General features: G+C 49.3%; 1 protein-coding gene across 1 annotated transcript in view; it reads right to left on the reverse strand.

Moving 5' to 3' along the window:
* Window positions 1-14,126, reverse strand: part of rapgefl1 (Rap guanine nucleotide exchange factor (GEF)-like 1) — a 35,535-nt gene extending 21,409 nt beyond the window's left edge. The window contains exons 1-3 of the mRNA XM_063472585.2: window positions 13,469-14,126; window positions 11,210-11,511; window positions 431-509 (exon numbers count right to left, since the gene is read on the reverse strand). Coding sequence (XP_063328655.1) covers window positions 431-509; window positions 11,210-11,511; window positions 13,469-13,671 — 584 coding nt within the window. The 5' untranslated portion in view covers window positions 13,672-14,126. The remainder of the gene's footprint in view (window positions 1-430; window positions 510-11,209; window positions 11,512-13,468) is intronic.
* Between the last annotated feature and the right edge of the window lie 933 nt (window positions 14,127-15,059).

The following is a 15,059-nucleotide window of genomic DNA, read 5'->3' on the forward strand; positions in this document are numbered from 1 at the left end:
GAGCGCTGACCGTTAACCTGCTGAAGCGTGATTGGTCAGCAGCACTCGACACGTAGGTTTTGTCCTCTGGTGACAGAATCACAGCTGATATCTGTGAAGGCGTCACAGCACGATTCGTCCGTTCCTGGGATCTACAATTCAAAGGCGTGGTGATAAAACCGCTGAGGTCAGAGGTCATTAAGGGTAAAACAATGACATCATGGAGGTTTCATGGAAGTCTGCCAGCCAGGTTTTGTTTTTCCACTGAAGCAGAAAACGGGAGCTTCCCATTCCCGTCACTGGAATGCCAACAACTTGGGAACGCTGCAGAAACGAAACAAAACAACACCGGAGCTGTTCAGACACAAACCTGCAGAACCCGCAGCAGATAATGCTGCGAGGCGACCGCTCGACAGCCAGGCACGCATGCCTGCGAGCGCGTGAAGGATACTGCTGCAGCAGGACCTGCTGGAGCCTGTCCGCCGCCAGGAAGATGGGATGTGTCAACATAAAGTCATCCAGGAGCGTTTCTGCACAGAGACACAAACACACAGAGATTATCTGTACAGACTGTCCCTGATCACAACACAGGCCTGCAGCCAGGAGAGAAGCACGACATCTGCACACACGCAAACACGCTCAGAGGCCCGGCCAATGTCACGACGGGGCGGGGCTGAGGGAAACGGGTTTGAGGTAGACGCCGCGTGCAGCAATGCTAATCCAGAGGAACTCTCAGGAGTCGCCCCCTGCTGGACGTCAGACTGCTCGCAGGTTTAAGGCATCAATTTTTTAGATCTGCGTCCAGCTTTTATGGGCCGCTGCATTTTTAACAGGGGGATGACATCACGAGTTGGCGTAACCAATGAGTGTTCTTATCATTTTCGTTTTTTCATCAACAAACGTTTTTTCCAAACAAAAACGACGATAAATAATAAAAACATAAAGAGAAACACAGCGATGACAACCAGATCCAATCAGAGACACAGGTTTGGAAGTGATCCAATCAGAGGTGATCTGGTTGTCCAGTCAGTTAGACGTGCTGGTGATCTGTCTGCGCACACATTTCATACGTGCGGAGCTAAAAACTCTTTAGGTTTAGGCTACGACACGTAGCCGAGTAAAACTAACAGATGTCTAAACTATGACTCAAACCGAATCTGAACGTGCTCCCGACAGTAACTTTGGACCATCGATCAGGTCAGGAAAGCGTCGCGAGTGCGAGGCAGCGGTATCTCGTCTCACATGAAAATCTGATCGACGTGATGAGAATCATGACGCTGCGCTGGTCGGCGGCCCTCCGAGCGACCGCTTTACATTTATGTTTCTTTACTTGTTTGTTTCTGAAATATTTCTACTGCTTCGAACCGTCACACGTTGGACAGATGGAACCGACGGCTGGAGAGGCGCATATGAACCTCTGCTGCAGAACTCTGATAATAATCATAATGTCATCACGCTCACTTTGATTTAGTGAGCTGGAGGAAACACAGACGTGGATATTTTTATTATCTGTGACACTCATGTGTGCGTGTGTGTGAAACAGATACATATGAATAAATCTTTATGTCTGGTTTCTGAGCGAGCCGCTCTGAGGCTAACACGTCCTCGTGGCCTACATTTAGCTCGTCTTCAGTCTGCTGCACAGAGATTTCAGTACACACACACGCACACAGAAAAGGAGGGTGTGTGTGTGAGTGTGGAGGTGAAGCAGCTGCTGCAGTTACAGCTGTAATTAAAGCTGCTGAAACAGCCAAAACCTGTGGTCACATCTCCAAAAATACACTGCTGTGTGTGTGACAAGCATGCTGCAGTGGGCGTGGCCTGTGGCGATCCGCCTCTCTGCAGGCGGTTGCCATAGCGACACCACGTTGTCGACAGTGGGAGGATGAAGAGGGAAATGTGCGAGAAGAAAAAAACGAAACAGGATGAGAGCTTCATGCTTACTACTGATCACCGATCAATAATCCACCGATGATGGAAGTTTGACTGAAGTAATCAGCTGCAGTAAAAGTACCAACAGGAGTACTCCATGTAAAACGTCAGCTCAAAATGATATATTCATGTTAAACACTATTGTGTTTGTAACATAATGTCCATTTTTAATTCATTAATTGATTTTTTAAAAATGTGAAATAAGCATCCAGATGTTTCCAGAGCCAAACATCGACAATAAAACAAGAACTTATTTCAGTGATTCTCAGAGTATCTGAAACATATTTGCATTAAAACATTGATGAAAGAGGGCAAACAGGAAGCACACTGATGGGCAGCCAATCAGAAGAGAGTTTGGTGAAGAAGAGGAGGAGCAAGAACATCTTGTTTCAGACAGAAGAAGAGGTGAAATTAACACAGAGCTGATCCGAGTTCAGTTTATTCAGTCCCAGTTTGTAACGCCCTGGCCCCGCCCCTATAACAGCTGTATGTCCCAGATTTAGGGGGGGGAGTAGGTGGCGCTTATCTTTCGTGTCAGCTGACACACACATCAATTAGTTTTTACACGGGACACACGGCAGTGCCGCACTGAAGCTGAAACCTGTACTCATTACTCTGATTATTCAACGGCGTGGAGCATGTGCAGCGCAGATCACGGGGTAGCAGAGCGATGGCGAGAACACAGAGAGTGTGAACGTGGGAGGAGAGCGAGAGAGAGCAGCCGAACCCAAACGCCCACAGGAGAGAGAGAGAGAGGTGGTGAGAGAGAGAGGACAGGAATCACAGCGCCGAGGATGAAACGGTGACGGCACGAAACCGATACGTGTTCGACAAAATGACTGCAGAGGTGCAGCAATGACTGCACCGTCATCCATCCATCCAGACATCCATCCAACCAGCATCCATCCATCCAGACATCCATCCATTCAACCAGCATCCATCCAACATCCATCCATCATCCATCCAACCAGCATCCATCCATCCAGACATCCATCCATACATCCAACATCCATCCATCATCCATACAACCAACATCCATGCATCATCCACCCATCATCCATACAACCAGCATCCATCCATCCATCATCCATCCATCATCCATACAACCAGCATCCATCCATCCAGACATCCATCCATCATCCATCCAACCAGCATCCATCCATCATCCATACAACCAGCATCCATCCATCCATCATCCATACAACCAGCATCCATCCATCATCCATACAACCAGCATCCATCCATCATCCATCCATCATCCATACAACCAGCATCATCCATCCAGACATCCATCATCCATCCAACATCCAGACATCCATCCATACAACCAACATCCATCCAACATCCATCCATCATCCATCCATACAACCAACATCCATCCATCATCCATCCAACCAGCATCCATCCATCCAGACATCCATCCATCATCCATCCAACCAGCATCCATCCATCCAGACATCCATCATCCATCCATCATCCATCCAGACAACCAACATCCATCCAACATCCATACAACCAACATCCATCCATCATCCATCCAACCAGCATCCATCCATCCAGACATCCATCCATCATCCATCCAACCAGCATCCATCCATCCAGACATCCATCCATCATCCATCCATACAACCATCCAACCAGCATCCATCCATTATCAATCCAACCAACATCCATCCATCATCCATCCAACCAGCATCCATCCATCATCCATCCATACAACCAACATCCATCCAACATCCAGCCATCATCCATCCAACCAACATCCATCCATCATCCATCCAACCAGCAGCCATCCATCCAGACATCCATCCAACCAACATCCATCCATCCAGACATCCATCCATCATCCATCCAACCAACATCCATCCAACCAACATCCATATCCATCCATCCAACCAACATCATCCATCCAGACATCCATCCATCATCCATCCAACTAACATCCATCCATCATCCATCCAACCAACATCCATCCAACATCCAACCGACCAACATCCATCCATTCATCCATCATCCATCCAACCAACATCCATCCAACCAACATCCATCCAACCATTATCCAACCAACATCCATTCAACAAACATCCATCCATCATCCATCCAACCAACATCCATCGAACCAACATCCATCCAACCATTATCCAACCAACATCCATCCAACAAACATCCAACCATAATCCATCCAACCAACATCATCCATAATCAAACTAACCAACATCCATAATCCATCCAACCAACATCCATCCGACTATCATCCAACCAACATCCATCATCCACCTTCTGCTAATTACCCAACTGCTCTGAGGTTTCTGTCCTCACCTCCTCACACATGTGGAGCAGACGGTGAGAAGCACTTCCTGTTCCTCTGAATCCAGACTGAACTCTGCGACACAGACGCAGAGTTTTTCTCAGTTTGCGTTTCAGATCAAAACCTTTTCAAACATCCAGACCTCCAACTGTGCGAGCACACTCCATGATGGAGAACAGACGAGCACGGCACGCACGGCGAGCACAGCATTGCTGATGGCGAGCATAAAACACACACTGCTGAACAGTGTGTGTTTTATGCTGAACACACACACAATGTTCAGCATCATGCTGTCATGTGGGTTGGTCATTTACACTCCATATGCATACATACAGATGTTTACTGCAGCTGTTTCTGTGCTCCGTTTTATTTTATATGCTTCAGCTTTGGGTCAGAGGTCAGAGGTCAGGGGTCCATCCTGTCTGCCTCGCTTTCACTGAGATGAAATTGTGTTTTTGTGCAGAGAAGTTTGAAGCTCTAATTTCAGTCTCTTTGTGTTTCTCCCTCCCACCGCCTTGCTCTCACTCTTCCTCTCTCTGCCTCCCACTCCTCTTCTCCAAATGTCTTACTGAGAGCTGGTTGCTATGTGAACAGGTGCTAAAGAGCCTCTTATGTTATCTGCACACACACACACACACACGTACACACACTCCTAAAACGAGGAAACCTGCGACTCTGAGGGGTCGAGGAAGACGAGGAGGAGGAACGTAAAAGCTTCTGGGGGGGGGGGGGGCAGATTTTGCGTTTGTAGTGGAGAAAACCAAACTCCTCCTCCCACTCGGAGCTGCGCTTTTCTTCTGTTTGTGTTTGTATGACTGACTGGCTGCTGCATAATTATTCTTATTACAGACTCTTAGATAACCCAGCAGCTGTGCTCAGCTCCACCAACACACCACATGATTGTTCCAGGAGGTCATGTGACGCTGCGGGGTTTTCCTTTCTGTCAGATAGACCTTTCAGTTTCTGTGCAGGTGAAAGAGCCAAAACACACCTGAGCCTCCTCTGTCCCCATCCAGCTCTCCTCCTGCTGCTCATCAAACCACCAGGCCAATATGGAGTCACACCACTGATCCCAGTACATCAACAAAGCTAATACGTGATGTCAGTCGACGTCTTCAATCATCTGCAGGCAGAGCCTTCAGATGCACAGCTGAGCGTCTCTGCCTCTGAGCACCGGATTCTAATCAAACCATCAAATATGTTTGTTTCAGTTTGACGTCTTTCCTGAGGAGGTTTGTGTATAACGGCCCGTCCCTGTCCACGGGCTCATTCCTGACAAAAACAGAAGACGACGACACGGAGCGTGAGAACATCCGGGGATTTTTGAAATGTGAAGCATGTAAACGTGTTCTGGCTGTAGCCCAGAATAAAACTCTGAGGTTTTAAAGTTTCTGTTTTGGGCTCAGCTGCCAATAAAACCACTGAAAAGTCCACCGCACACACACACACACACACACGCACACACACACACACACACACACAGTGACCAAACTGCGTTTCACAGACTTTGTATTTGTGGGGACGCTGTAGGAACAATGTGTCCACAGGAGCGTGACGCTAACCTGACCCTCAGACGGGCCGACAGCAACAAGTCAGGACGACAGCCGAGGTCCTCGCTTTGCACAAAGTCCTCACAAAGAGACAAAGAGCGGCGCCAACGCACAAAATGCAACGACTGTTCTGAAAATGAAGCGCTCGCTCACTCGAAATTGGTGTTTACATTCTTCCTCTGACAGTAACACGCCTGAATACCTGCCTGCCCCAACACGCCTGTGTGTGTGTGTGTGTCTGTGTGTGTGTGTCTATGTTCCTCTTTCGTGAAACTTGTCATCTTTCTGTGTTACCTGTGAACCAGGTGTTTACACACACCCACACTATGATAATATTATGGGGTAGCAGACGCATGTCTCCATAGCGACCGCTGGCTCATGCTTTCCCACAGCTTTATTTAAAAACGGCGAGCTGAACCCGAGGAGTTTTCTGCTTTTATGTTTCAAGTGCGATGATGCGGCACCCTCAGGGGGCGGAGTCTCACCTGTAAACTACGCAGCAGCAGCTTATAGCTCTTTATGATCTCCGATCACTCCCTGCTGTTGCTTTATATATGAAAAAAACAATGAGTGCTTAAAGCCCCAGGGGCCAATCACAGCACGTGATGTCATTAATGAGAGGCGCGTCCGCGGCAGGTACGCACAGGTAAGTGTTTTTTCAAATCTTCCCAGCCCGACACACACGTTAGTCCGTCAGTCATCGCTGTGGGTGTGAAGAAAGGCTGAACGTTGAACCAGGATTACCTAGACCAGCGTCACAGCCCCAGTCTGCACACACACATTCATGTTTACATCACTTCAGGGGACGCTGACCTGTGATGATTTTAAGAGGGCCTGAGGCCACCAACAGTTTTCATAAAAATCACAGTCTCCAAATCCTGCGAATGTAGAGCCGAGGACAAAATAATCCAGACATGGAAACAGGAATTAAACGGCGAACACAAGAGCGTTCACACGGGAAGGTCAGAGACGGGTGGAGAACGGGGCAAAGCTGAAAGTATTCGACAACAGCGGAGACACGCAGCATAAACCCAAATCCACACAGACAGGGAACGCTGAGGGAACTCAAACAGATACCACATAAAGGGATTTAGAAACACCGCTCGGGGAACAAAGTTGTTCTGTACCTGCAGCAGGTGCCGGGCTCGATCTGTCGCTCGTACACAACAGGAAGTGACATCACTGTTATTGCTCACCTCTATGCTGCCCTCGACTCCGACATCTCCAAACCAGGCAGCAAACGTTCAAACTGATGTAAAAACGACTTCTAAAGAAAGAGGAACTGTTTGTGTGGCACTTACACCGTCCCCCGCCTCGTGACCGGCACGCTGGCATCATGGTACTGCATACATCTTTTATATACAGTCTGTGGTCCAACATAACTGACCTGACATCAGTTTGAGTTTTTCTGTCTGTTTGAAGCAGCCCTGTGGTGGACCACGCCCCCTGTCAGCCGCTCTGACTGGTCACAGTCATTGGTCAGTGATCAGAGGGGCGAGCGCTCCTGAATACTTGATGGTGATTCATGGTTACACTTTCTCACAGGGTCGCCCTCCAACGTTAAACACGAGCAGCGCCTCCATCCATCCCCATCAAACACATGAGTGTGCTGTGGGAGGAGACAGACAAGGATTATTATGAAGATCATGCAAAGCCGCTCTGCTGCACTTCAGCAGAGTGGCTGCTGTAAAGTCAGGAGGTCCCACTGAGCAGAAGGAGTTCAAAAATCCCAGTGTTCATGAAGGAAACCTGAGCTTTCCCGTAAACAGGTCACATGAGCAGAGTGAAGGAATCTGAAATCCAGATTTTTGTTTCTCAATCAACGGTTTTGGCAACACGTCAAAGTGTGTGACGTTTGAAACATGCAGGTGTGCGTGTGTGTGTGTGTGTGTTACGAGCAGGTAAAACCAGAAAGGTGAGGACGATCGCGACGCAAAACACAACGAACACCGTCTCAAACCAGCCGAACTTCCTGAGCGAGTGTGTGTGTGTGTGTGCGTGTGTGTGTGAGCAGTGAAGGCTGGATGTGGGTCAGGCTGACGGGCTGAGGCTCTGCAGTGTTAAATATGAAGCAGTGATTTCCAGCTGCAGACTCGTCGCTCCGTCACGGCACAGATTCACAGACGCTGTCGCTCTGCTGCAGCTCACCTGCCCGACACCCTCTGACCTCTGAGCTCAGCACAGGACTCAGTTAACGCCACAGACATTCTGAAGCTTCGCTTTAATAAGGATCCATAAACTGTTCACAGCCTGAGAAAAAACATCTTCATCTTTGCTTCTGATGATTTTGTCAGTGTTTTGTTACATTACACTCAGACTGGCTGGGTTTGTAGTTTGTAAATGACTGCCTCTCCATATTTGTAGTCCTGCAGAGCGACCAGAAGCACAGTGACAGAAGGAGTTGAATCCTGCAGAGCTGCGACGCTCCTGAGGGCGAGCCCAGCTTTTATTCCTCATCTCAGAGAGAAACGCAGCCGCCTCGCGTCTCTACTCCGACACAAACCCGCCGCATTAAACCTGCGTCCACAGACGGGCCGCTAATCTGCTGGGACAACAAACAGCCGCTAACCACAGACCTTTGGAGCGCTGCGTGCATCCATCACAGCAAGTGCTGCTCCACTCAGCCGCTGGGTCTCACACACACACACACACACACTGTGCCACAGTGTGTGTGAGTGTGTGTGTGTGTGTGTGTGTGTGTGTGTGTGTGTGTGTGTGTGTGTAAGCGCAGCAAGGACAGTGGGGAGGACCCAAAGGTGACACAGACCCACGGGGACAAAGACCCACCTCCAGGGAACAAAACCCTGAATTAGATCCAGAATTTTCTGTAATTCTGCAGAAAATCTTTGAAATCTTCCACAAAGCAGACGTTGGTTCAGATTAAGGTGAGCGTGTGAACACAGACAGCAGAGCACGTTAATAATAATAATAATTTAAGGGGCGACCGTGGCTCAGGGGATTGGGAAGCTCATCTGTAACCGGAAGGTTGCTGGTTCGATCCCCCTGCTCTCTCTGTCCTGGTCGTTGTGTCCTTGGACAAGACACTTCACCTACCGCCTACTGGTGATGGCCAGAGGGGCCGATGGCGCGATACGGCAGCCTCGGTTCTGTCAGTCTGCTCCAGGGCAGCTGTGGCTACAACTGTAGCTGCCTCCACCAGTGTGTGAATGTGAGAGTGAATGAATAGTGGTATTGTAAAGCGCTTCGAGGGTCTCAAAAAGCGCTATATACATGCAATCCATTATTATTATTAATACGGTTTCATGTGGTGATGGACACAAACGCTCACAGCGTGTCCCCGTCTCTCTCTCTCACGTGTTTTAAATCAGGCTGTAGAAAATTCGGTTGCTCGCCGGACATCGGCGCCTGTTTGCTTCACGCAGTTTCTCACAAACACCTGAAACTCTGACACGCAGCTTTAGTGTGTGTGCAATGCATTGTGGGCCATTGACCGCACACACCGAGCTGCTTCTGGCTCCTCTGTCCCAAACACGTTCAAAGACAGGAAGTGTTAAGCGTCCTGTCTGACACCGACGACCCCGACCGCAGGAAGTGGCGTCCTGCCTGCTCGCACTCAGCGGTTCCCCCTCAGACACGCCCCCGCAGCAGGACGGCGAGGGACGCCAATCTGTGAGATTATTTCAGTTTGATCCTCTAACAGCTGATAACAGGAAGTGGAGCTTTTTCACAATAAAGCATCACTGCCCAGATTCAATCTGCTGATACGTTTCCAAACCTGATTCAACTCCCTGAGACACGTCGCATTTACCAAACTCGTCGCGTGCAGCTGCAAAACATTATTCTGCAGAGCCGTGTAACTGAAACTGAGCTGTGATTAAAACGCTGGAACGTGTGAAGGTCTTCATGTCCTCAGCAGCTCTGATGTCTTCACTCGTGTGAACAAATGACTCGTTTGAGGAAAATGGAGCTCACAGCTCAAACTGTGAAGAGCAAAAACTCAAAATCTTACCAAGTATATTTGTCTTATTACTAGTCAAAATTATCTATTACACTGAAAATAAGACAAAACCAGCTACAAAGCATCATTCCAGTAAGATAAAGGAACTTGTTTCAAGACAGTGAATCTTGAAACTAGAAAAAAACGAGAGAATTTTCACTTGTTTCATTGGCAGATTTTTTCACTTAATACAAGATATTTTACCTTGAAACAAGTGAAAATTCTCTAGTTTTTCTCTAGTTTCTGCAGCGTGACGCCGAGCGCTTACATAACGCACGGAGCGAGCCGACCATCCGGATCCTCCGAGCAGCAGGAAGCTACACACACATTTATGTCTTTATTATAGAAATAGAACAAAATAAAGACGTCGCTCGGTGGTCACTTCAGTGTTACTGAGCAGAAGCTCCACAGCATGAAATCAGTGTTTGACTCTTCATGTTACATCAAAGCTTTACTCATCAGGACACGTTCAGCTTTATTTTGTGTTTCTAAAATTACAAAATGACATGAAATAAAGTTTTTTACTCAATATTTTCATTCTGGTTGTTTTTATTTTAATGATTTTTCTGGATTTTTCTTAATTACAATTTTAAAACATTTGATGTCTTATTGCAGATTTTTAAATTGTAAATTGTTAAAATGTTTAAGTGCATTTGATATTTTTATGAACTTTTTGAATATCCTTTTTTATTTTCTAATCTGTGAAAAAGCAGAAATGCAAAAACTCTGCAGCAGAAAACAGCACACACACACACACACAGACACACACACACACACACACACACACACACACACACACACAAGCATGAAGGCAAACATTCCTGCAGGAACACATACGCATGCCTGCACACCCACTTCAGCTGTAATAAGCAGGCTGCGTTTCTGAAAGAGGACGGCAGTGATTATGTAACCGCTGGAGCTGAACACACACACACACACACACAGACACACACACTCACACCCCGCGCTGAGGCTGCGGTCTGTGTGATATGAGCTGTAAAAATGAAAATCCTCCTGCAGGAAGCCGACTCGGCCCGATCTCCATCCTACAGCAGATTTTTCTCTCTCAGAGTTTCTGCAGTCGAGTCCAAACAAACAGCTCACGGCCTCACGCCGCTGCAGCGTTCTTTTCTCCGGGAGACCAGAGGCTTCGAAAGCGACACGTTTACATCACACACCTGCTGGAGGCTGAGGAGCCTCAGAAACACACACAGTATAAAACAGGTCGTGCTACAAACAATAAACTGACTGAACTCTGGTGCCGTTTGTTTGGTCAGATGTGAACATGGACGTCTGACCAATCAGCAGACTGAACGTGCTCACTGACTGGTCGAAGCGGCCTGTGGGCAGCCTGCTGACCTGCTGCTCCACACTTCCATCACTCACAGAGACGTTCAGTACCTTAGAGATCCAGAACCGGACCTTCAGACTAGGAGGTCCTGGGGTCACACGTGAGCCGGGCTCGTGAATCTCACTTCTTACCTTTGCAGTGTCCGAAGCGTTTTCCCACCACGCTGTCCAGCACTGCGAGCGTCAGGTTTTCTGGGGTATCGGCGTGAACAGGTGTTCCCCCCCCTCCTCCTCCTCCTCCTCCTCCCCCATCCGTGATGAGGCTCGCCTCAGAGCTCTGCTCGTCACTGGACAGAGACGGGCTGCGGACGTCTCCTCCTCCAGAACCAGAACCGGACCCCGAACCAGAGCCAGAGCCATTAGCACTGCTGGGGGCCGTCACTACACCGGTCCCTGTGGCTGAGGGCCAGGAGGGTGGGTCCTCACTGTCAGGGCTGTGGGGTGGTCAAAGGTCAAACATCAGAGTTTGTCTCTGCCGCAGATTTATTGAAGAGTGTGTGTGGTGGTTTAGTTTTGGGCTTGAATCTGAATGTTTTATTTAATCAGAGTCGTCACTGAGTCGATAAAGTTGGACGAGACCTCTGAGGACGTCAGCTTTGCATGATTCAAAACCATCCTCATTCACCCTAAACCGGCCCTCAGCTCATCGCCGGCTGAAACAAGCCGTTTTAGCTCCTGTCTCTTTAAAACCCGCCTCTTTGAAAGCTCATTGTGTTCTGATTGGCTGGTATCTGGAAGCCTGTTGAGAAGGCGCTGTATTAACTATTAAGTTTCCAGTAATGAGCTCAGTGTGTAAACAGTAATCACTGGGAGCTCAGACTGCTGGAAACACTCTATCCGTTTTATACACTGCACACCTGAATGATGTCATAGAAAGGACAGAAGCCCCACCCACCTGCTGAGGCCCCTAATCAGAAGAAGTTTACCTTGATGAGAAGGTAAAACAGCTTGCTTCACACAGAGGATGAAGTGAGGAGCTGCACTGAGGCTCAGATACAGAAGGATTATTATAAACTATGGATCATGCAAAGCCAGGAACAAGTCCAAGAGTAAAACATGGAGCTGACAGATCCCAGACTGTTAAAGTGTCGTCCATCACATCAACATCAGAGTGGCAGCGTAGAGTCAGAGTCAGCTGTTACTGACGGCTAAACCGACTAATGTTTTACAGAAAATCCGGTCTGAGTCATCGTGACCCAACACCCCGAGACCACCTGCAGACCCTCCAAACATTATACTCACAGAGTTTCAGTCTTTCACTCAGTTCTCTCCTGATGTTTTGTTTCTTGCGTTTTTGATGTCAGTGATCTTTTTGCTGTTCCTGCTGTGAATCAGTCTGATGTAAACTAAAGTCTGAATCAAGGAATTTATGTTTTTCAGAAAAACTGAAACAACGAGCACAAAGAGTTTCACACAGAATTAATACTCAGACAGAGAGTCCTCTTCACACACTGAGGTTAATTATGGAGTTCCACAGGGTTCAGTGCTAGGACCAATTCTGTTTACATTATACATGCTTCCCTTAGGCAGCATCATTAGAAGACATAGCATACATTTACACTGCTATGCAGATGACACCCAGCTCTATCTGTCCATGAAGCCAGGTAACACACACCAATGAGTTAAACTGCAGGAATGTCTTAAAGACATAAAGACCTGGATGGCCGCTAACTTTCTGCTTCTTAATTCAGATCAAACTGAGGTTATTGTACTCGGCCCTGAAAATCTTAGAAATATGGTATCTAACCAGATTCTTACTCTGGATGGCATTACCTTGGCCTCCAGTAACACTGTGAGGAACCTTGGAGTCATTTTTGACCAGGACATGTCCTTCAACGCACATATTAAACAAATATGTAAGACCGCTTTCTTCCATTTGTGCAACATCTCTAAAGTTAGAAATATCCTGTCTCAGAGTGACGCTGAAAAACTAGTTCATGCATTTATTACTTCCAGGCTGGACGACTGTAATTCATTATTATCAGGAAGTCCTAAAAACTCCCTGAAAAGCCTGCAGCTGGTCCACAGCAGATGGCCCCGCCCCTCCCTGAGCCTGTTGGAGGTTTCTTCCTGTTAAAAGGGAGTTTTTCCTTCCCACTGTCGCCAGCTGCTCACAGTGTAAATAAATCCAGCTCACAGGAGTTAACAACACAACAGCAGGCTTGTATTTAAAGGTGAACAGTGTGAGTATGTCACAGGTGTCGGAAACACGCAGGTAACATTCAGGTAACGCGGGTCTGACTGTAACCGCAGCGTTACCGGCGGGTTACACAAGGTGTCTGCGATCACGTGACTGAATCACGGGTTCACCTGCAGACGGGGAGTCCCGGGACCCCTTTCAGGACCGCGGTCCACCTGCTGCTCATCCCCCACGAACCCGCTCTGTCTCACCTGAACACCTCGCGAGCCTGGCCGCTCTCCGGTGACGTCTCCCTGAAGAACGGGACGACCCGGGACAGGCTGGCCCTGCGGCGGGACGCCCCGGTGCCGCCGCTGGCTTTATCCGCCACCCCGCCGACGAAGCCCCCGGCCCGGGTCAGCGCCGTGGTCTGCTTCTTCAGGAACTTCTCCAGAGGTTTCATCCCCGCAGGCATGGTGGGAGTCTGGGCGGAGGAGGCGGCGGTGCTCGGTGGGTGGATGCGATGGGAGGGGGCGGCTGCTACATCACCGGCCCCGCGGGTCGGGGCGGGCAGGTGAGCGCGGACCGTCCGAGGCTCTGCGGGCTGCTGCGGACGCCAGCCGGCTCTACCCCATCGGCGGAGGCGGAGGTGCTCCTCCGTGCTCCTCTCCTGCTTTCACACCGACTCTTCCGTGGCAACGGCCCCGGCTTCAGCTGCACCGTCCCCGGCCTCTCCGCTCGGGCTTCGGCCTCGGTCCGCTCCTCCTCTTGCTCCTCACCTGAGCACGCGCCCGGCGCTGCGTTCCGGTACTGTGGGTTTTTTGGGCAGCGGTGCTGGTTCGGTTTGGTTTCCAGGTCCGATGCTGCGGAAGCTCCGACGGTCCGCGAGACTGTGCGCGAGCTCTCTCTTACTCTCTCCCTGCCTCTCTCTCCCTCTCTCTCCTCCCCTTCTGCTAAATTAAAGCGATGAGAAGTGAGTGTGAACGTGCACGCTCCCCCGGCCCTCCCCGCGCTCATCTGCTGCAGTTGCGCGCTCCCGCGGCACGGGCAGGGCGGGCACGCGCAGACACATTTACTTGCAGTGGTGTAAAATTGATGGATATGGAAATATCCCCGACGACAGGAGCGCTCATTTCAGCCGGAAGTACCGCGAGACTTCAGCTCCAGATCACGTTACTCTTATCCACCTGCACGCGCGCGCACACACCTTTAGCACAACCACGATCAAAGACCAGCCAGGACTTTTCACAGAGGTCAGAGGTCACCTGGTTTGAGTGTCACACCAACATTATTGACTCTCTGTGAGGTCACCTGACCGTTTATTGATCTGTGTGCTGGAACATGATCGCAACAATCAGCCGAACAGCAAACTGTAACCCGACACACACGCCCCTGCTCCTCTTCCTGCAGGAGCAACCAGCAGCATGTTGCTGTAACCTGACACCACCGCACCACCTGAGACCACACCCCCATCACCTGAGACCACACCTCCACCACAGACACAAATCATGAGCATAAAAACAAAGAAATGATGATGATTATAACGGCAAGCACCAGCTTCCCTCACACACGCCTGTTTCAGCGTGAACACGTCTGGATGACCTCACCTGTGCATGACAGCGTGTTCTCAGGTCTGCTCACCTGAAGCTCGGACTCTGAGGACACGACTCACACTAACACACATGTTCCAGCTGCTCTCACGCGTGTCTGTGTACAGGATCAATGATCAGGGCGAGATCACCAATCCCTGCAGGGAGCAGGCTGAGGAGCACACCTGATTGGACAGGATCCCAGCTGTCCTTTGACCTTTGACCCCCACAGCCAAGAGTCCAGACTGCAGCCGACGGGACTTATTCAGGAGCA

This window comes from Pelmatolapia mariae, linkage group LG4 (assembly GCF_036321145.2).
Source record: "Pelmatolapia mariae isolate MD_Pm_ZW linkage group LG4, Pm_UMD_F_2, whole genome shotgun sequence".
In the NCBI taxonomy this organism is placed as follows: domain Eukaryota; kingdom Metazoa; phylum Chordata; class Actinopteri; order Cichliformes; family Cichlidae; genus Pelmatolapia; species Pelmatolapia mariae.